Source organism: Oncorhynchus nerka, linkage group LG6, assembly GCF_034236695.1.
Source record: "Oncorhynchus nerka isolate Pitt River linkage group LG6, Oner_Uvic_2.0, whole genome shotgun sequence".
In the NCBI taxonomy this organism is placed as follows: Eukaryota; Metazoa; Chordata; class Actinopteri; order Salmoniformes; family Salmonidae; genus Oncorhynchus; species Oncorhynchus nerka.
In genome coordinates, this window is record NC_088401.1 from 23,190,147 (window position 1) to 23,217,314 (window position 27,168).

A 27,168-nucleotide genomic window follows, 5' to 3' on the forward strand; every position below is an offset into this window, starting at 1 on the left:
TATCTACACATTTTCATACACACACAAATGATTGTATTTTTTGCATCCCCCCCCCCCCCCCCCATAGCTCACAACTGTGCAGGGGGAGAGGGGTGGGGGCGCGAAGGAGTGTTTTCATATATATCTACACATTTTCATACACACACAAATGATTGTATTTTTTGCATCCCCCCCCCTCCCTCCCCTGTGGTCCATTTGGCCTGTCCCACGGCTTCCTTCAATGATGGGTTGTGAGTGGCTCTGTTAATGAACTTCTGGCCAATGATTGACTCTCTATTGTTGATTGATGTCAGTCGTGTGTTGCGGCCATGGGGTTTATATATAGGGGCGGACCCCATCCGTGACACAGGTGTCCACTGGAGTAAATCCTCACCTCGAATATATTCCGCCGAGGAGTGATACCAATATATTGGAGCGATCCAATATAGTGAAACGTAACCACTTTCCAGAAGTTCTCTGTGTTTTTAGAGCGATGACAAATTGGCCCACGTGACTTATCCTAGTGCGAAAGAGAAGATAAACAACATTCTCGGTTCAGACATGTTCCTATCAGAACAATACGGCGACAATGTTAACAACACTTCAAACGTGAGTCATTCATTTGTTATATCTTGAAAGAAACCGAAAACAACAATGGCTGTAGCTAGCTAGTCCTTGGTGTAGTATTCTGCGACTGCGTAACTAGTGCGACGTAATTTTGGCTCTACTCATTCTGTTGAATTCCCCTTTGGTTTGCTGGCTGTTCACTTTCACTTTTCCTTACATCTTTTTCCACCGTTTCGAGAATGGCGGAGCTACATATTCAGGAAAAGCTGGTAAATCTTTTAAATCAAGGTAATATTCAGCTCAGGAATCCACCTTACACAACAGATGACAGCGAGGCAGGACAGCAATCTCTTCAGGTAAAGTTAGTTTGCTAGGTGACCAACAGTTATAGCCATTCAAAATGTATTGCTGTTCATTGAGCTCGTTGGTCTGTGACCTGACTATGAGTCACCTTTGTGAGATAGAGTAACACATTATCCCTGTCTGTTTGTCACTGTTGTCATTGCAGGAGCTTGCAGTGAACTATGCCCCCATTGTGTGCATCTCTGTGTCTGAAGTGGCCAGTGCCTTGGAGAGCCTCCGATCCCAGGCAGTAAAGAGTGGAATGGGGAACAAGACCTACGGAGAGACATGTGTGGAACTCTTTCTGCCTAAAGACTTGAAAAAGGTATGTGGGTGGGTGTGTTTGCCCTGACACAGCCTACAGAAAATAAAGTAATTCCACATTGTTACCCATTCCTTTAGTATACCAAGAAGAATAACTATTTGGAGACACAACTGGATGTCCTTGCTCAAGATATCATGGATAGGTAAGTGAAAATGGCCAATGCAATGTCAGTCTTTTATAATATGATCTGTGAGTGAAGTGAAGATGCCCTGTCACTTCAATCTCAGATTATTATGTCTACCAAAGTCTCAAATTGATAAGGTTCTACTTATTTCTACTTTTGTGTAGGATTACTGAACAATATGGACTTAAATACATCCAGTTAATTTTTAAAGGGAAGACACTGACTCCTGGTATGTTTCCATTTAGTTGCCACAACACTCATCTAATCAATGTTTGGTCATTTCAACTTTGCATTGAAATAGTTTCTCTTTACAGAGAAGCGTCTGGATGAACAGAATGTGAAGAACAAAAGTAAGATGATGGTTCTGCGGGTGAGCGTGCCAGAGAGGAAGAACCAGATGTTGGCGGTGGAGGAGGAGAAGAAAACGCAGGACCAGAGTGTCCAGAGAACCCAGAGGGGCTTCCAGATCCTATCAGAGAGAGGTTAGTTAGACCCTCACTGCTTTTAAACATAATAACAATGTTATCACAATGCTACATGAATAGTATTTTTTGGAAGTTCTGTGACTTGGTTATCATGTTAGGCTTCCAAGACCCTTTCAGTTAGACCCTCGTACTGTGTAGAACTCCAATCACAACTCTCTGTATTTAAGTGTTAGTTTAGGAGTGTTATTTTATGGTTCTGTGGTTTGGCTGTCATTTTAGATGGTACCGATGATCCAGCCACGACTCCATTCCTAGAGATTGCTGATCAGAAGGGAAACCCCCTGAAAATACCTCACAGTAAAAAAAAGGTAGTCTAGACAAAGGACTAATGAACATATTACCAATATTATATTCATAACTGTCATGGTAAGCAGTATGAGTGGGTGGCAAGCTCACACAACTTATGGCTTGTATGGTTCTAGCCATGTGTCCTGTGTGAATTCAAACTCCACCGACTATTTCTAATGCTGTGTGATTGTTGTCCTAAGGCTCTGATTTTAGCCATGGGGTTCCATGAGAAAGGCCGTGCTCTGATGAAGAGGAAACAGTATGAAACTGCTCTGGGCCACCTGGTGCAAGCTGACGACCAGTTTGTGTAAAAAAAACAACCTTCCTCTTAATCACATAAATAATTTGTTGAAACAGATCAAAACACCCAGTCCATTTCTGATTCAAAGATGATTGTATGATTGGCATGTTAGATCATTGTGTTGTTGTATGATTATTTGATTGCATTTTGAATGTACAGTACTGAGTTAGGTAATATGGGGGGAAAAAATATTTGGGGGGATTTTATTCATTTATTATCCAAGCATTTCGCTACACCTGCAATAACATCTGCTAAATATGCGACCAATAAGATTTGATTTGAAATACTACTAGTTTGATGGTTGTAGCCATTAATTGTCCCATTAACAATCACCTATATTAGCAAACTTATTTCATTTCTCTACTATAGGCTACTTATTGTAATGAACAATATAAAAATGCCTGTGATAAGTGGTCTGTGTCGCTCCTTTTCCAGTTATTGTCCCAGCTCTACTCTACGTTCCACTACGAAATCACCTTGCATCTCAAATAACTACTCACTTATGTGATCAAGCTTAGTGATTCTGTGCCTCACATTGCTCAGTCTGATCCCATGTAATCATGGAAATCCAGAACTAAAGTCTTGCGTAATAGCGGCAGACGCTCCATAGAGTTCTGGGGGAGATGTGTTAGAAAATATACTAGACTGAGGACCGGTACCACTACGGTAACATGTACACTCTCCTCTGTATGTATTTGGACAGTGATGCAAAAATAACAAACATTTGTTTCTAAACTCCAGCATTTTGGATTTGAAATCAAATGTTTCATCTGTGGCGACAGTACAGACTCACCTTTTTTGAGAGTATTCTCAAACATATCTGTTTTACCTTTTGAGAAAGGAAAGCAAGTATTTGGACAAAATTCACTGATAATGTATTAAAGTTGTAAAAAGTTGAGTATTTGGTCCCATATTCTTAGCATGCAAGGACCACATTAAGCTTGTGACGCTACACACTCATTTGCAGCTTCAAAATACACTTATTGGGCAAAACATAATCTGAAACACAACCAAAACAAGCTGTAAATGCATCCAACAAGTTTAAAGTCATAAGCTTGAAGCAGTCATTGCGTGCTAGGTATATGGGACCAAATACTCATATTTTGACTACTTTAATAGACTATTAGTGATTTTGCCCAAATACTGATGATATCTTCAAATGGGGGGACTAGATATAGAAAGTGCATTGTTTTTAAACTGTAAAACAGATATGTATGAAAATACCCTCAAATAAAAGGTGACATTCTGTTCTGTCTCCTCAGATGAAACATTTGATCTCAAATCCAAAATGCTGGAGTATAAGGCCAACATTTTTAGCTTTTCTGTCCAAATACATACAGAGGGGAGTGTATGTTACGTGCTCCTGTAATTCCACAAGGAATTAGATCCTGTCAAACACATTGATTGATTATCTTTTGTGTCTCTACAGTAAGTGTGGCTCCAAGCTCTTGAACACAGTGGACAACTATGCAGTACTGCAGCTGGACATCGTGTGGTGCTACCGAGCCTTGGAGGCCCTGTCCTATCTGGATGACGGCAAGCGGAGGCTGCAGATTGCTGAGGACTGCTTCCACAATTGCTACGGAGACCAGCAGCAGAGGCTCATGAAGATCAAGGTGGTCTACGGCACTGGTCTATGACTCCGTTCACAAACAACCCTTAGCTCCGACGCACTAGTCACTAATGTAGATCTGAATTTCACAATTGTTTGAATGTACATCATTTAATGAATTGATTTTGTTTTTAGGGAAACACCAGAGGAGAGGAGGTGCTGTTCCTCAGGCTGTACCTCCTGCAGAGCATACTGGCGCACATGGTTGGTAACGAGCGCCAGGCCACACAGAAGCTTAAGCAGGTGTAGTACATCATTATAGCCCTGTTTCCAGATCCTCTTGTCTCCTGACGTTAATAAAAACATTTCTGTAAGCAGGGAGGCACATCACTGTAATAGATTGCTGATTCTACCTTTAACCCCTGCTGTGTTCTAGGTGGAGGATCTGTATGGACGCCTGTATAATGATGTAATATTACTGATTCTACTTTTAACCCCTGCTGTGTTCTAGGTGGAGGATCTGTATGGACGCCTGTATAATGATGTAATATTACTGATTCTACCTTTAACCCCTGCTGTGTTCTAGGTGGAGGATCTGTATGGACGCCTGCATAATGATGTAATATTACTGATTCTACCTTTAACCCCTGCTGTGTTCTAGGTGGAGGATCTGTATGGACGCCTGCATAATGATGTAATATTACTGATTCTACCTTTAACCCCTGCTGTGTTCTAGGTGGAGGATCTGTATGGACGCCTGCATAATGATGTAATATTACTGATTCTAACTTTAACCCCTGCTGTGTTCTAGGTGGAGGATCTGTATGGACGCCTGTATAATGATGTAATATTACTGATTCTACCTTTAACCCCTGCTGTGTTCTAGGCTGAGGATCTGTATGAGCGTCTGTGTCTGAACCCAGGGGAGATAAAAGCACTGAAGGATCTGGGGTTCTCTGAGCAGGAAGCCCGTCTGGGTCTGAGGGCCTGCCATGGCAACGTAGGCGAGGCCATGCTGCACATCACCCATAGGAGACAGGTGTGTCCCCATAGCAATAGAACTACACAGCGTTTACTTGAATGGGGATGTCCTATATTTCTATGAGTAAGTCTCATAGTGGAACAAAGGTGTCAACTCACTTGATATAGGTGCTATTAGGACATGTTGCTTAAGTTATCAGAGCTGTTTTAGTCATAGAAATATAATTACTAAAACAAACATTCCCATTCAAGTCAGTGTCCCATGATGTTTGGACCGGTGGCCATATTGAGTGTAATTCTATGGTTTTGTCTGTCCCTGTCAGGAGAGGGAGGAGATGAAACAGAAGGAGAGTGAGAAGAGGAGGATGTGTGTGGAGGGCCTGGCTACCCTCAGAGCGCTGGGTTACTCCAAGAAAGACGCTACCTGGGCCCTCCTTCAGACAGACGGAGACATGGACGGAGCCTACAGGGTGAGAGACTGTCATCGCCACTGCAAAAACACACATAGTTTTTCAATACGCCATGCAGGAGGATATTCCAACCGTCAAAACATGTTACCATAACCAGAGCCATGAAGCAACCTTACATTAGCTAGCAGAAGAGTGTAGGCGCTAGCTAGCATACTTTGCTAATATGTGTTTTTTCCCCTCCACTTTATCCTTGTTTGCTTGTTTCCTCTAGATGCTTCTAGATTCTGCTGCTAGAACCAATAACACAGAGCTCCCCATAAGTCAATCCAAGGTTGAGCAGGTAACAAGCCTCTACCTCTTTCTCTCTCTAGTCACTATGTCTATGTAAAAAGTCTGCTTATCACAGTGGTGTATGTAGATAGTGCCTAAATCCCTTCCTTGCCATAGCTGACATACCCGGGTTGTGAGCCGGAGGGGGGAAACGTTCAGGGGGCCACCCAGCTGCTGCAGGACAACCAGGTGGTCCTGCCCCCAGAACTACTGTCCCCCTCTCCCGCCTCCTCACTGTTCGAGGAGCCCAGCACCACCTCTGAGTCCGCAGGTAGGACTCTCATGCACGCACGTATGTACACACAGAAGCATATAGGCAAGCAGATGGACAGACGGATGCACACGCATATTACTGTGGGAATACAATTAAGACGTGTATGTGAGAAAGAGGTATTCAGTGTCTATATGCTGCTGATACTTAAGGCTCCAGAATGCCGTTTATACCCAAATCGCCAAAGGAGAGCCCTAATTGAACATGACCCTGTTGCCAATGGTGTTTCCAGGTTCTGGGAGCCAAGGGGAGGCCCCTACGGACGTCGACCTGGTGAATGAGGTGCTGGAGGACATCCCTATACACGAAGAGGACTACCTGGACCTGACCCTGGAGGAGGAGAGCGAGGTCATAGACAAGATGAAGTCCTACCTCTACAAGAACTGTGCCTCCTCCAACTAAAGTACTGTCCAGCCAGCAGCCATTTTGAAAGCACTTCCACCTATTCCAAGGGTGTTTGATTTGAGTCTTTTTAGGCCCCAAATTAGGTTTGTTTTTCTCTCCTCCACAAGCAATATATTGAAAATTGTATCTTCTGTTTTTGTACTAAAGTGTTATTAATTGAGTTTAATAACACAAACATTTGAAGCTGGTTGACTATAATTTGTAAGGAAATAAACTGACATGGATTGAAGACAAGAGAATTTAACAAATTAAGATTTAGTAGATAAACATTGTTATTGCTCTATGCTTAATAGCTACAGAGAGGACAATTTTGATTATTTGAAGGTTCATGTTTGAGATTTCAAGACACAATTATAGGCCTCACATTCTAAATTCTATGGTAAAGGGATTTTTGGTTGCTTGTGTAAAATATTGTTCTATTTTTCTTCATCGCAAATACTGTTGTATATGCTCTGGTTTATGTTTGAGATCCCTTTTTGACGGAATTTGATTAAGTTTGATTTAATGTTTTTTTTAAATATATTAAAACATATATGTTTGATTGCCAATATGACAATAGATGACTGCACTTAGTTTTTAATAGGCTAAATTACACATTCTGTTAACATCTCCAGTGAGCTTTTCTTGCAATTTGTAGTCTGACATTTGAGATTTAGATATGATAATTTATCACTAAGTAGTGTGGAGGTAGTGAACTATTTTTTTACAAAGTAACTTTAGTTAAGTAACTACGCTGAACCAAAATATAAAACGCAACATGTAAAGTGTTGTTCCCATGTTTCATGAGCTGAAAAAAAAAATCCCAGAAATGTTCAAAAAGCTTTTGTCTCAAATTTTGTGCACAATTTTGTTTACGTCCCTGTTAGTGAGCATTTCTCCTTTGCCAAGATAATCCATCCACCTGACGGATGTGGCATATTGTCCTGGGGACAATAAATGATCACTCTAAAATATGTAGTTTTGTCACACAACACAATGCCACAGATGTCTCAAGTTTTGAGGGAGTGTGCAATTGGCATGCTGACTGCAAGAATGTCTACCAGTTGTAGACAGATAAATGAACAGTAGCTAAGATGGGGAGAAGTCTTTTAACAACACTATCAAGAAGGCAGGTCCTACAGGCTCTAGTTTTGTTGCACCTGGACGACTGTTCAGTCGTGTGGTCAGGTGCCACAAAGGGAGACCTCAGAAAATTACAATTGGCTCAGAACAGGGCAGCATGGCTGGCCCTTAAATGTACACGGAGAGCTAATATTAATAGTATGCATTTAAATCTCTCATGGCACAAAGTAGGAAAGTGACTTCATCACTACTTGTTTTTGTAAGAAGTGTTGACATACTGAATGCACTGAGGTGTCTGTTTAAACTACTAGCACACAGCTCGGACAAACATGCATACCCTACAATACATGCCACCAAAGTTCTCTTCATAGTCCCAAAGTCAAGAACAGACTATGGGAGGTGCACTGTACTACATAGAGCCATGACTACATGGAACTCTATTCCACATCAGCTAACTGATACAAGCAGTAGAATCAGATTTTAAAAATGGATACAAATACACCTTATGGAACAGTGGGGAATGTGAAGACACACACATAGGCACAGGCACACATACACATGATAAGACACACACTACACACGTACACATCAAGTTGTATTGTAAATATGTGATAGTGGAGTAGTGGCCGGAGGGAACACTACATTTATTGGGTAAAATGTTATGAAATGTAATGTCATGTAATATTTTAAATTGTATATAACTGCCTTAATGCTGCTGGACCCCAGGAAGAGTAGCCGCTGCCTTGGCAGGAAGTAATGGGGATCCTAATAAATACAAACAAAAACAGGACAGTGTGTTCCAGTTCCCGCCAAAATCCAGCAACTTCGCAAAGCCATTGAAGAGGAGTGGGACAATATTCCACAAGCCACAATCAACAGTCTGATCCACTCTATGCGAAGGAGATGTGTTGCGCTGCATGAGGCAAATGGTGGTCACACCAGATACTGACTGGTTTTCTGATCCATGCCCCTACCTTTTTTTAAAGGTACAGTGGAGTAAAAAAGTATTTAGTCAGCCACCAATTGTGCAAGAGGCCTGTAATTTTCATCAGGTACACTTCAACAACAAAAAAAAAGATTTTTAATTTATTTATTTGCAAATTATGGTGGAAAATAAGTATTTGATCACCTACAAACAAGCTAGATTTCTGGCTCTCACAGACCTTTAACTTCTTCTTTAAGAGGCTCCTCTGTCCTCCACTCGTTACCTGTATTAATGGCACCTGTTTGAACTTGTTATCAGTATAAAAACACCTATCCACAACCACAAACAGTCACACTCCAAACTCCACTATGGCCAAGACCAAAGAGCTGTCAAAGGACACCAGAAACAAAATTGTAGACCTGCACCAGGCTGGGAAGACTGAATCTGCAATAGGTAAGCAGCTTGGTTTGAAGAAATCAACTGTGGGAGCAATTATTAGGAAATAGAAGACATACAAGACCACTGATAATCTCCCTCGATCTGGGGCTCCACGCAAGATCTCACCCCGTGTGGTCAAAATGATCACAAGAACGGTGAGCAAAAATCCCACAACCACACGGGGGGACCTAGTGAATGACCTGCAGAGAGCTGGGACCAAAGTAACAAAGCCTACCATCAGTAACACACTACGCCGCCAGGGACTCAAATCCTGCAGTGCCAGACGTGTCCAGGCCCGTCTTAAGTTTGCTAGAGAGCATTTGGATGATCCAGAAGAAGATTGGGAGAATGTCATATGGTCAGATGAAACCAAAATATAACTTTTTGGTAAAAACCCAACTCGTCGTGTTTGGAGGACAAAGAATGCTGAGTTGCAACCAAAGAACACCATACCTACTGTGAAGCATGGGGGTGGAAACATCATGCTTTGGGGCTGTTTTTCTGCAAAGGGACCAGGACAACTGATCCGTGTAAAGGAAAGAATGAATGGGGCTATGTATCGTGAGATTTTGAGTGAAAACCTCCTTCCATCAGCAAGGGCATTGAAGATGAAACGTGGCTGGGTCTTTCAGCATAACAATGATCCCAAACACACCGCCCGGGCAACGAAGGAGTGGCTTTGTAAGAAGCGTTTCAAGGTCCTGGAGTGGCCTAGCCAGTCTCCAGATCTCAACCCCATAGAAAATCTGTGGAGGGAGTTGAAAGTCCGTGTTGCCCAGCAACAGCCCCAAAACATCATTGCTCTAGAGGAGATTTGCATGGAGGAATGGGCCAAAATACCAGCAACAGTGTGTGAAAACCTTGTGAAGACTTACAGAAAACGTTTGACCTCTGTCATTGCCAACAAAGGGTATATAACAAAGTATTGAGATAAACTTTTGTTACTGACCAAATACTTATTTTCCACCATAATTTGCAAATAAATTCATTAAAAATCCTACAATGTGATTTTCTGGATTTTTTTTCTTCTCATTTTGTCTGTCATAGTTGAAGTGTACCTATGATGAAAATTACAGGCCTCTCTCATGTTTTTAAGTGGGAGAACTTGCACAATTGGTGGCTGACTAAATACTTTTTTGCCCCACTGTATCTGTGACCAAAAGCTGCATATATGTATTTCCAGTCATGTGAAATCATTAGGGCCTAATGAATTGATTTCAATTGACTGATTTCATTGTAAAAACTGTAACTCAGTAAAAAAAATGAAATTGTTGCATGTTGCGTTTATATTTTTGTTCTGTGTATATTTGTCTTAAGGGTAGCTTTAGTGTAGCTTAACTTCTTCCAGTGTGAAGTAATTGGTTGCTTGATAAACTATATTTTCAGAATTGCTTCCCCAACACTGATGATTGTTAGTATTTCTTTCCCTGCTTGTGCTCTATACAATCTCACTGGTTCTGTATATATAACCTTTTTTGGTCACTTTACCCCAGTGACGTTTTACTCTTACCCCCTCATGTGCAATCAATCATTAGGTCTATGTTCTTAACGAGTCTAGACAAGCACCCCCCTGTGGAAAAGGGGGGTACCCCCAGGGGTACTAGTACCCCAGGTTGAAAACCACTGCTCTGTATAGACCCTCATACACTTCATAGTAACTCACAGAAGGAGAACACGCCAAGTCTTTGATAAAAATACATTTGTGTGATTTTTTTGGGGTGTCTTTTTTTATTGAACATTTCTAGAGCGGTAGTGGTAAAAGTCACTGTCCATGCCAGGGTTGAGGTCTGGGGCAGGATAGGAGAAGAGGTTTAGAAGTAGTTGACCACCCTACGGATGGACTGGATGTTGGGGTTCTGGGCCTGCCACTCGTTGTGACTGCAGTAGTCTCCTCTCTCCACGATGTACATGCGGCCGCGGAAGTTAGGCTCCTCATACATCACCCAGCTACAGAAGGAAACACACACGGGTTAGAAATGGTCACACACCTGCTCACTTCACACACTTAGAGCAGATGGAATAACAGTAATGAGGAAACATCTAACATCAAGCTGTAAAATCCTGAACTTCCCCTTTAATATTGAACTCCCTCCTGGAAAACAACTGTTGGGACCACAGGTGTGATTAGTGGTGTTAAAGTTATTTAGAAATTCAGCAGTGTCTATGATTTACCAGCTAGATCATTAGCATCTGTCTTCCAATTATGTGCCAACTTAATTAACACCTTAACATATGCTAAAAGGTTGGATGTCTTGGCTCAACAAAAATAGATCCAAAAGTTGAATCACTATGATTTCATCTCTGCGTCTTGCCAAGTGCTGTGTGTGTCTGTTTTTGTGCGCCCCTGCATGTGTGTGTTTGTCAGTGCCTGTGTGTTTGTCAGTGTGTGTATGTGTGATTGCAGTCTGAAACTTAGGCTAGAGGTGTACTACTTACGCTCCGTCTCCATAGACCTTGATGGAGTTGATGCAGTTCTTGCTGAGGCCACGGCTCTGCAGGAAGGGGCAGTCATCACAGATCTCCACACACTGGCCGGAGAAGTTACAGGCCTCGAAAAGCTCCATTCTGTAGTGCTCACCGTGCTGCAGGACACAGGAGAGGATTGGAGAAAACACACGTTTTTCAAGTCAAATATAGGAATACTGTTATAATGAGGAAGATGAGAGACAAGAAGAGAGGAGATTAAATTTGAGGTACGTTTACAAATGGACAACACTACACCCAAACTGTGCTTTGGTCATTCACCCCTCGTATTGATCTAAAGTATCTTTGAGTTAAAGCAGAAAATGTCTGTATAACTTCAACCTCTCCTCATCCTCACTAGCTATCATCTTAACCTCTAACCCCTATCTTTTCGATTCTTAACCCTTAGCCCCGTCTCTCACCATCTTGATGGGCTTACAGGAGCCCATGTGGTCGTTGTGGCTGTTCCAACGCTGGAACTCTGGGTATTCCCCGTGCTCCAGGATGTACTGCTGTCCCTTGAAGTCGGGGTGGTCGAAGCAGCGGAAGGCGCCGCTCTCCACACGGATGGAGTTGACACGGTTCATGAAGCCACGGTCCTGGAAGTTATCGCAGTCGCCCCTGACCTCCAGCTGCCTGCCGGTGAAGCATTTTCCCTCGTAGAAGGTGATCTGTGATGGGGGGGTGGGTGGACAGGAGGAGGTTAACACCATAGTTCATTAGTTAGGGTGGGGAGTTGGAGGTAGGATAGTGTGGTATCCAACAAACCTGGGTTGAGATACTATTTGTCATCATTATAGATTCAGTGGGTTTGATTGAGCTTTTCTGTTGCAATTTAACCAATATAAATGTTGCAGAAGTGCAAATCCACCTGGCACTCCAGGCAGGTTAAAGCAAATGCTTAAAGTGTTTGAAAGATTTTAAATCATATTTGAACCTAAGTCCTGGTGGGATACAAACTCAATTGCTCAATTTAACTTTATTACAGCCAGTTCATGACTCAAAATGTAGTGAAATGGTCCAGAGCAAAGCGTTTTGGATCCCAGGCTAGAGGCTGGACGGACATGTGAATACTTTGTCACTGGAGTGTAGTTGTGGATTTGTATGTGTTGGCGTGGTGTAGTCAGTTCAGTATATAAATACATTTTGTCATGCAGACTTGTGTCCATGGCACAGGAGTCTGGTGACACCTTAATTGGGGAGGATGGGTTCATGGTAATGACTGCAGCGGAATAGGTGGAATGGTATCAAATACATCAAACACATGTATTTGTTTCCATGTGTTTGATTCCACATTTCCATGTGTTTGATGCCATTTCATTTGCTCTGTTCCAGTCATTATTATGAGCCGTCCTCCCGTTAGCAGCCTCCACTGATCTGTACAGTATATATGCTGAATGCCAACTATAGATGAATAGAAGACTAGAATAGAAGATTAGAGTTGGCTTGCAGTTGGATAAAAGTATGGATACAAGACTATGTTATGTCTACTCCTATTGGCCAGCCACCAACTAATTATCCTTACCTGCCATTGATAGTTTATTCAAAATAAAATAAATAAATACAATTTTCCTAGACCTTGCTTTCTCTTTTAGATATATCTATAACACAAGATTGACGGTAGAACTGGGAGCAGAATCAGAATGCACTCGAAACTTTTCCCAAATATTCACGACACAATATGACATTCATTCGCTTTCAACTCCTGTAACAGATTTAACTGTATTTCTCCCAGCAAGACAATCTGAGTAATTGCTCTGATTAGAATAATCTCTAAATCTAAAAATGTTCACCAGGGATTGCCTCCACATTCTATTGAGTGTTGAATTGAAAAACAAAAAAACACCTGTTTGTTGAATACCTAACCTCATGATGGTATGAGAAAAGTACATTTTCCACTTCCAAACCAATGTTATCACACCTGCACTAAATACCTGTAAATGCATACACTCCCAAACCTATGTGTTTATTGACTGGAGTTCTCTCTAACCAGGCAGTCCTGTTGAGGTCAGAAGAACTCTTTTTCAAGGGATCCCTGTCCAGTCAGTTATGTCCCAGTGTTAGCCAACCTGATGCTGTGTGAATGCAGGTTGACCCAGATGCTGCTTACCTTTCCAGAATACTGCGACATTTTCCACTGGATACTGTCCAACCTGGCCCACAAGTAAGAAAGTGTAACAGTAAAAAAGTTGGACACCCCAATATATACGGCGGGGCGCGTGCCCGGCAGTATCGCGAGGCTTTCCGCACAAAGGACACACAATGGGGGACTTAGGGCTTTCGCTGGGTGAGCATTTTCCCCTTCAACTCTTGGCACTGCTGATTCTGGGCTTTGGCTGCAGGGGGACTGAACAGGAGACAAACAAAGGAATTTGCTTGGCCGGGGCTTTGTGCACGCCGTTTTGCACATGCTATGCTTCTCTTATGCTGAAGTTGAATGGGGCCTGGTATGCACGCACAGTGAGCGAGACAGAGAGAAGTGTGTGTGTGCATGTTAGAGAGAATGTGTGTGTGTGTAGTGGGAGGGTGGTTACCATGGCAACCAGGTGATGGAGAAGAGCGCGTGCAGAGCTACAACAAAGACTTGGTATTCTCTTTCACTCTTCACACACTACTACTATGACCTGCCATTGTTCATATACACACAGAGTGTCACAGCCATATTTAGACGACCTCCGACCTCTGAAGTACTAGAACTGGCCGTGTCATTGTATTTGAAGTGTGGGGGACATTTGAATAGATTATCAGGAGATAGAATGCCGTTTCAAATCTTTTATGCCTTTTATGATTTTTATGACTTATATGGCTGCTATGCCAATAATGTATGGGGCATATAAATCTTGTTATCAAAAAGATGCTAAAACTGTATGTTCATGTCAAAACTATCTCTGTACATTCAAGTGAGAAATATAGAATTATACTGACTCTTTAATGTCATTAAATAATTTTCACCATTAAAAACACCCATTGGGATACTGCAATATCCTGAAGTGCTTAAAGCCCTGTAAGATGGCAGAGAGAATGTAAAGAGATCTCCTGACATACATCACACAGTGCATTATGGTATTGGATTACTACCCTTGAATCCTGAGGACTTCTATCGATCGACTACACATCCATTAGAGGATGTTAAGCCCTTTTTAGTCTCTCTCTCTCTCTCTCTCTCTCTCTCCCTCCCTCCCTCTCTCTCTCTCTATCTCTCCCTCCCTCTCTCTCTCTCTCTCTCCCCCTCCCTCTCGCTCCCTCTCTCTCTATCTCTCCCTCTCTCTCTCTCCCTCTCTCTCTCCCTCTCTCTCGCTCCCTCCCTCTCTCTCTGTCTCTCTCTCTCTCCTTCTCCCTTTCTCTCTCTCTCTCTCTCTCTCTCTCTCTCCCCTCTCTCTCTCTCTCTCTCTCTCTCTCTCTCTCTCTCTCTCTCTCTCTCCCTCTCTCTCTCTCTCTCTCTCCCTCTCTCTCTCCCTCTCTCCCTCTCTCTCTCTCTCTCTCCCTCTCTCTCTCTCTCTCTCTCTCTCTCAGCGCCCCATTAATTACATGGGGAATATAATGACTGGAATGAGCATTATGATGCATTTACATGACACTTTAAAATGAACATTAACATAACATGGGAAGTATTTAAATAATGCTATGTAACTGAATGTCTAAAATTAGAACAAAATTCAAAAGGTTGGCTCAACTTTCTAAATACATGGCTCTACTTTAGACTGTTGACATGTAGCCCAAGGAGAATTGGATAGGTATAACCAATATTTTAGAATCTCCTCCTTGCCCTTTAATAAGCTAGGTTTTAATGTAGTTTGATGATGTAGTACACATGAAAATAACTTTTGCAGATAAATTCCCATGTTCCGAATAAAAAATACAAGTTAAATGGGTTTCCATCGCATTTTCAACTCTAATGATGGTTTTGTCACAAAAAATGTATAGTATTATATAGCGAATGTGGCCACTTTGGTCTCGGCAAGTGCTCTCTAGCCAACAGCTCACAGATACAGTGCGGGTATAGCCTACATGATGAGATCATTTTTTTATTTGTCAAACGGCAGCCAAGCATCGATCGTCATGTCACCAGAATACGACTCTCGATATTTATTGGAAAGAAGCATTAAGCTGATCATCGTGTGCCGTGTATTGATGTGACGTACTGATATGATGTCACCACCACCCATTGTCGTGCCATTCATCTGCCGTCGTCACCTCATGTTTCAGCATGATAATGAACGATGTTGCAAGGAGCTGTACACAATTCCTGGAAGCTGAAAGTGTCCCAGTTCCCCCATGGCCTGCATACTCACCAGATATGTTACCCATTGAGCATGTTCGGGTTGCTCTGGATCGACATGTACGACAGCGTGTTCCAGTTCCCGCCAATTTCCATCAACTTCGCAAAGGCATTGAAGAGGAGTTGGACAACATTCCACAGGCCACAATCAACAGCCTGATCAACTCTATACAACGGAGATGTGTCGCGCTGCACGAGGCAAATGGTGGTCACACCAAATACTGACTGGTTTTCTGATTCATGGCCCTACTTTTTTTAAGGTATCTGTGACCAATCCATAGATGAATTTAATTCATATATTTAAAATGGTTGCATGTTACATTTATATTTTTGGTCAGTGTAGATGAGACCACATGGGAAATGCTGAAAGCCAAGAAAATCAGGTGCCATTCATCACAGACTGATGAAAAGCTATATCCATACTCATCAAGCGAGCCAATACCAGTGAAAAGGGTTTTCACATGCCAAATAAAGATAGGCAAGCGCAGCACACACACTGAGTTCACTGTGATACGGTTGAAGTCGGAGGTTTACATACACTTAGGTTGGAGTCATTAAAACTCGTTTTTCAACCACTCCAAAAATTTCTTGTTAACAAACTATAATTTTGGCAAGTCGGTTAGGACATTTCTGCCAAAATGTTTCCAACAATTGTTTACAGACAGATTATTTCACTTATAATTCACTGTATCACAATTCCAGTGGTTTACATACAGAAGTTTACATACACTAAGTTGACTGTGCCTTTAAACAGCTTGGAAAATTCCAGAAAATGATGTTATGGCTTTAGAAGCTTCTCACAACATTTGAGTCAATTGGAGGTGTACCCGTGGATGTATTTCAAAGCCTACCTTCAAACTCAGTGCCTCTTTGCTTGACATCATGGGGAAATAAAAAAAAATCAGCCAAGACCTCAGATTTGTTTTTATAGACCTCCACAATTCTGGTTCATCCTTGGGAGCAATTTCCAAACGCCTGAAGGTACCACGTTCATCTGTACAAACAATAGTACGCAAGTATAAACACCATGGGACCACGCAGGAGAAGGGTTCTGTCTCCTTAGAGATGAACGTACCTTTGGTGCAGAAAGTGCAAATCAATCCCAGAAAAACAGCAAAGGACCTTGTGAAGATGCTGGAGAAAACAGGTACAAAAGTATCTATATCCACAGTAAAATGAGTCCTATATCAACATAACCTGAAAGGCTACGCTCAGGCTACGGTTTGCAACTGCACATGGGGACAAAGATCATACTTTTTGTACTCTTTTGCCATAATGACCATCATTATGTATGGAGGAAAAAGCAACATCTCAAGACATCAGTCAGGAGGTTAAAGCTTGGTTGCAAATGGGTCTTCCAAATGGACAATGACCCCAAGCATACTTCCAAAGTTGGGAAGATAGTATAAGGACAACAAAGTCAATGTATTGGTGTAGCCATCACAAAGCCCTGACCTCAATCCTATAGAAAATTTGTGGGCAGAACTGAAAAAGTGTGTGCAAGCAAGGAGGCCTACAAACCTGACTCAGTTACACCAGCTCTGTCAGGAGGAATGGGCCAAAATTCACCCAACTTATTTTGGGAAGCTTGTGGAACGCTACCCAAAACGTTTGACCCACGTTAAACAATATAAAGGCAATGCTACCAAACACTAATTTAGTGTATGTAAACTTCTGACCCACTTGGAATGTGATGAAAGAAATAAAAGCTGAAATAAATCATTATTATCTCTACTATTATTCTGACATTTCACATTCTCAAAATAGAGTGGTGATCCTAACTGACCTAAGACAGGGAATTCTTACTAGGATGAAATGTAAGGAATTGTGAAAAACTGAGTTGAAATGTATTTGGCTAAGGTGTATGTAAACTTCCGACTTCAACCGTTGCTAGGGAAAGAGACTGCCATTACATTGGGTGTGCTAAAAGTGGCTGTGACCATAGCAGCAGTGACAGATGTAAAAGTGCAGAGAAAACAGCAGTAGCCCAAGTTGTTTGAAGGGGTGGGAAATGTCAACACAAACCAGATCAACCTACATGTAGATAGAAACCTGACAACAGTAGCACAGGCTCTTAGGCGTGTACCATTCCACCTAAGAAAACGATAGAGAAACTACAAAACATGGACTTAACGGAGAGAGTAGATGGTGCCACACGTGGATGAATCCGATAGCGGTGCTGCCAAAACCGGACGGAGACATAAGACTGTGTCTGGACATGAAACAAGCAAACACAGCAATCATACGTGGCATGTACCCAATCGCCAGAGTAGATTCACTTTTGCAAGGAATGATTGGGTCTGTCATGTTCAGTAAACTGGATCTAAATGGGGCTAACACCAGAGTCAAGCGGCATAACGTTTGCAGTGCATAGTGGGATATACAGGTATAAAAGACTCATATTCAGTTTCAACATGAAATAACAACACTGGCAGGCACAGAGGGGATGAAGAACATATTGGATGACATCATCGTCCACGCCACGGATCAGGAGACCCATGACCAGTGGCTACATGCTGTCCTCAACAGGCTGGAGATGCTACTCTCACAGAAGGGCATCGGTCCCACAGCTGAGGGTGAGAGCAGCGGTCGAGTCCAGGGAGCCGTCGGTCCCACAGCTGAGGGCGAGAGCAGCGGTCGAGTCCAGGGAGCCGTCGGTCCCACAGCTGAGGGCGAGAGCAGCGGTCGAGTCCAGGGAGCCGTCGGTCCCACAGCTGAGGGCGAGAGCAGCGGTCGAGTCCAGGGAGCCGTCGGTCCCACAGCTGAGGGCGAGAGCAGCGGTCGAGTCCAGGGAGCCGTCGGTCCCACAGCTGAGGGCGAGAGCAGCGGTCGAGTCCAGGGAGCCGTCTGTCCCACAGCTGAGGGCGAGAGCAGCGGTCGAGTCCAGGGAGCCGTCGGTCCCACAGCTGAGGGCGAGAGCAGCGGTCGAGTCCAGGGAGCCGTCGGTCCCACAGCTGAGGGCGAGAGCAGCGGTCGAGTCCAGGGAGCCGTCGGTCCCACAGCTGAGGGCGAGAGCAGCGGTCGAGTCCAGGGAGCCGTCGGTCCCACAGCTGAGGGCGAGAGCAGCGGTCGAGTCCAGGGAGCCGTCGGTCCCACAGCTGAGGGCGAGAGCAGCGGTCGAGTCCAGGGAGCCGTCGGTCCCACAGCTGAGGGCGAGAGCAGCGGTCGAGTCCAGGGAGCCGTCGGTCACACAGCTGAGGGCGAGAGCAGCGGTCGAGTCCAGGGAGCCGTCGGTCCCACAGCTGAGGGCGAGAGCAGCGGTCGAGTCCAGGGAGCCGTCGGTCCCACAGCTGAGGGCGAGAGCAGCGGTCGAGTCCAGGGAGTCGTAGGTCCCACAGCTGAGGGCGAGAGCAGCGGTCGAGTCCAGGGAGTCGTAGGTCCCACAGCTGAGGGCGAGAGCAGCGGTCGAGTCCAGGGAGCCGTCGGTCCCACAGCTGAGGGCGAGAGCAGCGGTCGAGTCCAGGGAGCCGTCGGTCCCACAGCTGAGGGCGAGAGCAGCGGTCGAGTCCAGGGAGCCGTCGGTCCCACAGCTGAGGGCGAGAGCAGCGGTCGAGTCCAGGGAGCCGTCGGTCCCACAGCTGAGGGTGAGAGCAGCGGTCGAGTCCAGGGATAAAAGGTTCGTACCTTTCTAGTCTTAGGTAGGTTCATTTCCGGCTCTCTATAGTCTCAGAGCCTCTGCGGAAGTTGATCAAGAAGGACACAACATTCTACTTCGGACCGGAACAGAAGAGGTCGTTTCAGACATTAAAAGAGAAACCTAGGAGCTGTGTTTGTGCAAGAACAACACAGAGCAATGGTTCCAGTCTGTTATGTGAGCAGGAGTCTGACAGAGTGGGAACGCAGATATTCACAGATTGAGCGTGAGGCCCTTGCATTGGTTTGGACTTGTGAAAAGCTACACCCGTATGTATACGGCAGGGAATTTGATTCAGTGACTGATCACAAGGCGTTAAAAGCTATTTACAGTCTTCACTCAAAGCCATGCACTCGCATAAAACAGTGGGTGCTGAGGCTCCAACCTTATGACTTTTGTGTTGTCCACATACCAGGGAAAAGCAACATCGCTGACCCTCGTCTACTCGGAGTGACTGCAGTGAAAGAATCACACACACATGGAGCAGAGGAGTATGTGAGATTTATAGCTGTGAACGCAACTCCAAGTGCAATGACCACAAGGGAAGTGGAAGTGGAGGAAGCATTGGCTACAGATGAAGCGCTAAGAGGGGCGAGAAATGCTATTCAGACTGGGTGTTAGGAGACATGCCGCGCAAACGCACCTATAGCAAATGAACTGTGTGTAATTGGACAGTTAGTCCTAAGGGGAAAAAACATTGTTTTTCCCCATGTAGTCTTAGCTCACGAGGGACATTAGGGCATTGTAGGTACAAAACTTCTCAGGAGTAAAGTAGCGTGGCTGGGCAGGGACAAGGCCACAGAGGCATGTCAAGTCATGTCATGGTTGCCAGATTGTACCACGACCAGACGTGCCAGAACCCGTGAGACCCACAGTGCTACCTGACGGGCCGTGGCAGGACGTCGCCACTGACCTATTGGGTCCACTACCAACAGGACACAGGTTTCTGTACAGCTAAGAATAAGTGTTGTGTATGTCAGGTTGACTGAAGTTTACATCGAATTGCAACGGGTGGGTCTAATCCTGGACGCTGATTGGTTAAAACCAACAATATATCCTCCAAACACAGGCTTCTCAGCATTATCACTGAATCACTTAAGTAAAGGGGGGAGGGGGGGGGGGTTGTCCTGTATTGATGTGACGTACTGATATGACGTCACCATGTCCGTATACAATACAGAGTTCTTGTTACACCGACAGTCTTGGAGTAAAGACATGTTGAAGTTTACCTCTGATTCCATTCAGAGAAATAACCTAATTTAGCACGTTGCAAGTGTTGGATTGGACACAGTGCACTTTCACCACCCTGTGCCGTTCATTAAGAAAAACGAGAATGTATGCAGCAACCTTAGAATAACTGCTCAAACTCCCAGTTTTACTTCTGTACGCGTTTGTTTAATGTCGAACGAACAAATAATCTGTAAGGCATTTATAAAACTGTACTGTTTGTGTTTCCATCACAGGTGTTTGCACTGTTCTGTGAAGGGAGTAGTACACAGCGTTGTACAAGATCTTCAGTTTCTTGTCAATTTCTCACATGGAATAGCCTTCATTTCTCATAACAAGAATAGACTGACGAGTTCAGAAGAAAGTTATTTGTTTGTAGACATTTTGAGCCTGTATTCGAACCCACAAATGCTGATGCTCCAGATACTCAACGTAGGACAGTTTTATTGCTTCTTTAATCAGGACAACAGTTTTCAGCTGTACTAACATAATTGCAAAAGGGTTTTCTAATGATCAATTAGCCTTTTAAAATGATAAACTTGGATTAGCTAACACAACGCGCCATTGGAACACAGGAGTGATGGTTGCTGATAATAGGCCTCTGTACACCTATGTAGTTTCCAGCTACAATAGTAATTTACAACATTAACAATGACTACTCTGTATTTCTGATCAATTTGATGTTAATTTAATGGCCATTTTTAAAAACTTTTCTTTCAAAAACAAGGACATTTCTAAGTGACCCGAACTTTTGAACGGTAGTGTATATATTGTATATATAATTTTTTTTGCGGGGGGTTGGGGTTGTTTCTGGACAAGCCTCTGTCTCCGACAATGAAATTCATGTATTCTATGGAGGAAAGAACAGCTAGAAGTGAATTGTGAATCCTATAATTAGAAACCATCTCCAACTGGCAAATAAGAGTGGAATATAATGAGTAGTAGATCTCTCGTGGACACATATTATTCCAACCCACCAGGTTTCCATTTCTCCTTGGTAACGTTAATTATCACGCCCCCCTTCTGAGAGCTGGCGTAAGTGAATGTGCGGAGCAGTGTGATGGCACATCCCTGACTGAGTGGCAACATCAGCCTGTTGATAGGTTCTGAGGTAGAGGAGCCAACTGGAAGTAGAATACTGAACCCCTTATCTCTGGTAAGGGAAAAGATATATCATATACTATATGAATTATATAATGTATCAAAACACCTTCGTGTGTATTCTGCTAATTTGTATAAAACAAAAAAACAGCAAATTTTGAGAAATAAGAAAATCAAACTCTAGTGAAACAATATGCTGATTTAATGATTACAATCAAAAAACAGTATCAACATTCACTAGACTAGCAAATGAATGCTGGCCAACTAGTGGCCATAATAATAACATTTTAAGAAATACAATATACAAACTTTTCAAGGGGAAGGGAGGTCAGGTAGAAAATGACAGGCTTTAAATGAGGAGTAGTAAGGCCAGATATTTCACCACATTTGGTTTCTCAGAAAAAGGGGAAGTCAGGGGGAGCAAGACGGGTGTACCCTAAGCTGGGATCGATTGTTACTCTTAATGTCCAAGTCTTCGTCTGTCCTTCTGGAAATGAAAAAAGAAATGTAGAAAAGAAAAAGACAGATGTTTCTCAAGGGAGGAAAACAGGCAGTTAGCCACTTCAAGTAGAGGGATTTCCCAGTGTCCAGTGCTGTGGTTGGGGACGGTGTTCGAGGGCCTGGGGGGGGCAGGGAAAAGGAGGGTTACATCAGGGAGCAGGATGTCCTGCCCTGGGGGGCTCCCCCCTCCATCTTCTCCGCCTCCAGGATGGTCCTCTTGAACACCTCCACCGCTGTCTGACTCACACAGAAAACAGGAAGTCAGAGGGAGGAAATGTCATATCACAACAACAGGGCTGTGCAGACGGGTGTTTTTTCTGCTCTGTGCTTGCAAATGCTACAATCTAGTGTAAACCAAGTTGATAGATTCATTGTTATTGCTAGGATATAAAGAAACATTCTAGATGACGAGAGGAATATTTGATACAAACACTATTTTGATATCATCAACACAGTAGCATTGATCAATGGATCCAACATGCCTCTTGTGGTACAATAGGGAAATAGCAACAATTCTGTTGAATGATGCATTGATGCGTCCAGGCCATGTTGGCAACAAATGTTCCTTCCTTTAGATTACTCTTCCAATTTAAATTCAAACTAGACTGTAATTGCCTTGGAACATTCTGTGCCAAGATGGCACCCATTACAATACTAGATGTCAAAACAGAGTTGGCCAAACTATATCTATCCGGGAGTGGCTGGTGTCATCATCATAATCACCTGGTTCTCTTTAGCGGAGGACTCCATGAATGCTGCGTTCCATGAGTCAGCCAGCGCTTTTCCTTCTTCACAACTGATTACACTGAGGAGAGGGAAAAATATATCACATTGACTACAATTAGCTTGTAACAGCAGCACAGCCTATACCCACAGTTCCTGGTTGTACTGAGGGGAACCCAATATCACAGTGAACACCATTTGCTTGTAACACAACAGTCTATAACCACATGCGGGAGCATTAGCTATAGGAGGGTAAGGCACTAATGGAGAAACTGATCTGTGGTCACTCTCCCTATACTGTCCCAGGCATTCACTACACCATCTCTCCTCCATGTCTTTTTACACTATACCTGTATAGTCAACTCATATGGTCGCAGCCCAAACAGACCTGGGACCAGGTTAGATAGTATTGCGATGCTAAGATACCACCACCACCACCACCCCCCCCCCCCCCCCCCCCCGACAGATTTTAACTGCATCGCATGAGTCTTTTTCAGCCGAGACAAAATCTATAAGCTTTATAGCCTAGTGGCGTATCTGCTGACTGGTGTAACTGTACTACAGCACTCTGCATCCCTAACATTCACTCCTGGGATTTAATAGCCTGGAGTTATTGATTCATCCTAAGGTTCAGCCGGTTCCTCACTTCGCCCTGGCGCAAACCTTTCCCAGCCCTTGTTTAATGAGATCTGTCGGTACACACACACACACACGATAATGCAGTTAGAAGATAAAAGGGCGATATACTGTACTGTTAAGCAGTAGACAATACAATGCAAACAATACAATGTATGTTACATAGTATATATCTAGTCTCTAGTCTATTTCAGGGTGGAATGATAGTTTGGGAGGTATGCGTTACTACGGAGAAGTCATTAGGAGAGACAGAGAAAGAGATACATTGAAAAAAAATTGAGAGAAAGAGAAAGGGAAAGAGAGAAAGAAAAAGTGAGAGAAAGAGATACATTGAAAACAAATTGAGAGAGAAAGAGAAAGAAAGGGAAAGAGAGAAAGAAAAATAGTGAGAGAAAGAGAAAGAGAGAGAAAGAGAGAGAAAGGGAGAGAGAGAGAGGAAGTGATCAGTAATGCCTTGATTACTTTAGTTGGCTAATAGAATTCCAGCTGGCCCCAGGGCTACTATGCTCCTGTGTGTCTGTGTTTGTACTCACTACACACTGAGAAGCATATGAATCCCTTCAACACTCCTTACAGCGTGCACATTATCATAATGGGGCCAGAGTGTGTGCATGCGTGGGTTGATGTGTGCATGTGTATGTGTGTGTGTGGAAGGGATGTCAAGAGTAGCTGTCACTACTTCCCACTATGAGCTGGCTGTGCTACATTTCCTGTTTATTCTGGGAATGATAGAGGAGGCAGGAGGAAGGATGGATGAAAAATAAAGGAGGGAGGAGGAACGAGGGAGAGCTATGAGTGAGTGACCCATTTTCAGAAGTGTGTTGAGCAAGCAGAGTGCACTGTTCAGGCCTGGTAAATGACACACACAGGGGAAGTGGATCATGTCAGTTAGCAAGCTAACAATGTGCATGATATCTTAGCAAGCTGAAAAAGAACAACAATCTGGATTATTTTTTTAAACTTAAAACCGGACTTTCTCAAATCATCCAGTTCAGAAATTAGCTTTCTATACAAGGTCGGAAACAGCAGATTCTAAGGTTTCTAAAGTAAACAAACTAAAAAAATAAGGACACTGTCTCTGTTTAAAAATACCACTTGTTTAAGAATAACAGCGGTTCCACACATTCCTCAGACATGTTATATTTTATTCTGTTATATTCCATTACATTCTTAGTATAACATATTTACATTTGTATTTAAAAAAATGTAACCTTTATTTAACTAGGCAAGTCAGTTAAAGAACAAATTCTTATTTACAATGACGGCCTTTCCAGGACAATGCTGGGCCAATTGTGCACTGCCCTATGGGACTCCCAATCACAGCCGGTTGTGATACAGCCTGGAATCGAACCAGAGTCTGTAGTGATATATTTGTGTTGAATGTGATCAGGGCAGGGGAATGTAAGTTTGTCTTGTCTGTTTAACCCCCTAGAGTCTATGTCCACACCCGTGCGGACATCTAATTAACATAATCATAAAAAAATCCCCAACAAAATCTGCCTGTTTAAGCTATATATATATATATATATATATATATATTTATTTTTTTGCATGGGCTGTGTCTTCATCTGCGCTGGAAGGTGGCTGAGCTACAGCGGTGTTTGCCAGACTATGAGACATCCTGAAAATCAGTCTTCTCACAAAAACATCTGTAGCGTCCAAACGGTTTGGCCTAGAAACTATGACTAATCTATGGAAAGATGAGACTCTAACGAACATGTACAGTACATGTCGGTTGTTGCTCTAGGACACCCAAGAGGTCTCACAAGAGGTCTGAAGATAGTGGAAGTACATATGGATGTAGTTTAGTGCCTAACATTATTTTTTTTGTAGGGATAAAAAAAACAAAATAATAATTTCCTGATCTTTTTGATATCTCTCAGATTTAGGACAGACACTTAAAAACAAACTTCCTTTTGATTTCTTTTTGACCATCGGTTTTTCCATGTATAAATCTATTATCCAATGTTTTTCTATGGGCTAATAGCAGTAAGGCCAAATTCAATGTTTCATCAAATATTTGTATACATTTTTGGGGGATAACACTTTACTTGACGCCCAGTGTAATAACACATAATGACACAGTCATTACCATGTCATAATGGCATAACAGCTTATATAACTTGTGTTATGGTCATAACACTGTCATGAACCATATTATTTACTACATATATTGACTGGAACGAATTGAAAAAAATCACTGAAGCTGGAGACTCATATCTCCCTCACTAACTTTAAGCACCAGCTGTCAGAGCAGCTCACAGATCACTGCACCTGTACATAGCCCATCTGTAAATAGCCCATCCAACTACCTCATCCCCATACCGTTATTTATTTTTGCTCCTTTGCACCCCAGTATCTCTACTTGCACATTCATCTTCTGCACATCTATCACTCCAGTGTTTAATTGCTAAATTGTAATTATTTCACCACTATGGCCTATTTATTGCCTTACCTCCCTTATCTTACCTCATTTGCATACACTGTATATATACTTTTTTTCAATTGTTTGTTTATTCCATGTGTAACTCTGTGTTGTTGTTTGTGTCGCACTGCTTTGCCAGGTCGCAGTGGTAAATGAGAACTTGTTCTCAACTGGCCTACCTGGTTAAATAAAGGTGAAATAATAAATAAATATTGCGTTATTTTATGGCTGGTAATGACACCTACATAAGTGTCAAAACCCACATTTATTCAAATTCATTTTTTTCCCTGCCAAGAAGTTTCCTTTCATTGGAATGTTTGTTTCTTAAATCCATTGTTCTTGTAATGAATTATTTACAGTCATGTGTCACTTTATTTGGAAAAACAAAAATACACTTTGTCATTGTCAAGAAGTATTATGACCATCATGATCATAAGCCACTTAGGCCTGTCACATACATGCCCTTATATCAGTCATCAGTCACAAAGAGGGTGTCTTGTCCTGCTCCTGAAATCTGCTCCTGCATTCATCCCAGTCATCAGACACAGCGCATTGGGCTATGTAGGTGCATGTCTGACACCAATGACATCAATCATTTATAATTATAATTTAATATAGTCAATAAAAAAAATAAAAAATAAATATATAACATAAACATACTGTTGGGACGTAGGCTATTGTCATGACGTTGGCCTGGGTGTAGGTTTATGACAGTCATAAATACCTCTTCCCCCTGTTTCCTCTCTGTACCCCACTGATGTGACGTTTGAAAACTCCTTGGTTAACATAGAGATTCTGGGAACATCAGAAGGTGGGGGGAAATTAACTATATTCTGGTAATCCGACCAATTGAACATATGCGGTTGTACTTAATGAATATGATGTCAGTTCGGTTGTCATCTGGGACATTCTCCTCAATGATAGGAAGACAAACTCTACAGTGGAAAGTCTGCACATTGTAGTTATCGGAGTCACATGGAATTGTTGTTCAATTTAAATGTTTGAATATGAAATTATTGGTGAAGAGATTAAATGTAATTTTAGCTTCCAAATGAGAGATTTGGGTTTTCATAAGGTTAGGGCTCTGCTCAATCAGTGGCCCGCCCCTGTGAAGAGACATGGGTTATAAAACCGTTCAGACACACCCTTCTCGCTCCACTATATAAAGCCTTGACGAAAATGTAACCTCCTGTTCCAAGTACGTGAGGTCTGCAGCCTCTGCGTTAAAAGGACTAACATGTCAACTACAGAACTAAGCCAACCTCAGCGTAAGCTTTGGTTGCGAATGGTTTGAACTTTGAACTCTTATTCACTACAGAAGTGATACCTCCTAGCCGTTGAGTTAGCCACAGCAGTTGCAAACACGGGCTAGGAAAGAACAGACAGAGTATACA

General features: G+C 42.9%; 3 protein-coding genes across 6 annotated transcripts in view; 1 reads left to right on the forward strand and 2 right to left on the reverse strand.

The window, feature by feature from the left end:
- Positions 1–332: 332 nt before the first annotated feature.
- Positions 333–6,908, forward strand: LOC115130193 (NEDD8 ultimate buster 1-like). Of its 3 annotated transcripts, none has more exons than XM_029661072.2 (15): positions 333–588; positions 785–902; positions 1,055–1,213; positions 1,291–1,355; positions 1,502–1,566; positions 1,652–1,819; positions 2,042–2,130; positions 2,311–2,417; positions 3,841–4,027; positions 4,159–4,227; positions 4,850–5,002; positions 5,268–5,414; positions 5,626–5,694; positions 5,802–5,955; positions 6,188–6,908. In XM_029661072.2, the coding sequence occupies exons 1-15, from the start codon at positions 569–571 to the stop codon at positions 6,355–6,357; spliced, it is 1,740 nt and encodes a 579-aa protein (XP_029516932.1). In that variant the 5' UTR covers positions 333–568; the 3' UTR covers positions 6,358–6,908. The 3 variants fall into 3 exon arrangements, with proteins under 3 accessions (XP_029516932.1, XP_029516930.1, XP_029516931.1); XM_029661070.2 differs by having other exon boundaries at positions 334–588; positions 4,159–4,266; XM_029661071.2 differs by having other exon boundaries at positions 334–902; positions 4,159–4,266.
- A 3,559-nt stretch (positions 6,909–10,467) lies between these two features.
- On the reverse strand, positions 10,468–13,658 carry crygn2 (crystallin, gamma N2). The gene is made up of 4 exons (XM_029662696.2): positions 13,359–13,658; positions 11,671–11,919; positions 11,222–11,367; positions 10,468–10,732 (listed from the first exon to the last, which is right to left on the reverse strand). The coding sequence occupies exons 1-4, from the start codon at positions 13,656–13,658 to the stop codon at positions 10,597–10,599; spliced, it is 831 nt and encodes a 276-aa protein (XP_029518556.2). The 3' UTR covers positions 10,468–10,596.
- Positions 13,659–21,673: 8,015 nt separating this feature from the next.
- The window catches only part of LOC115130194 (GTP-binding protein Rheb-like), a 34,422-nt gene continuing 28,927 nt past the window's right edge, over positions 21,674–27,168 (reverse strand). For both annotated transcript variants that reach the window (XM_029661074.2, XM_029661075.2), the window contains exons 7-8: positions 22,714–22,795; positions 21,674–22,227 (exon numbers count right to left, since the gene is read on the reverse strand). In XM_029661074.2, coding sequence (XP_029516934.1) covers positions 22,135–22,227; positions 22,714–22,795 — 175 coding nt within the window. In that variant the 3' untranslated portion in view covers positions 21,674–22,134. The remainder of the gene's footprint in view (positions 22,228–22,713; positions 22,796–27,168) is intronic.

Bases quoted from the DNA above. Each gene is read 5' to 3' on its own strand.
- LOC115130193 (XM_029661070.2), top strand. From the start codon at position 569: ATGTTAACAACACTTCAAAC. The intron at 1,356-1,501 runs GTAAGTGAAAAT...ACTTTTGTGTAG, and splicing joins GCTCAAGATATCATGGATAG to GATTACTGAACAATATGGAC. The intron at 1,567-1,651 runs GTATGTTTCCAT...TTCTCTTTACAG, and splicing joins AGGGAAGACACTGACTCCTG to AGAAGCGTCTGGATGAACAG.
- crygn2 (XM_029662696.2), bottom strand. From the start codon at position 13,658: ATGTGCAAAACGGCGTGCACAAAGCCCCGGCCAAGCAAATTCCTTTGT. The intron at 11,368-11,670 runs GTGAGAGACGGG...TGTGTCCTGCAG, and splicing joins CCTGTAAGCCCATCAAGATG to CACGGTGAGCACTACAGAAT. The intron at 10,733-11,221 runs GTAAGTAGTACA...TTCCTTCTGTAG, and splicing joins AAGGTCTATGGAGACGGAGC to CTGGGTGATGTATGAGGAGC.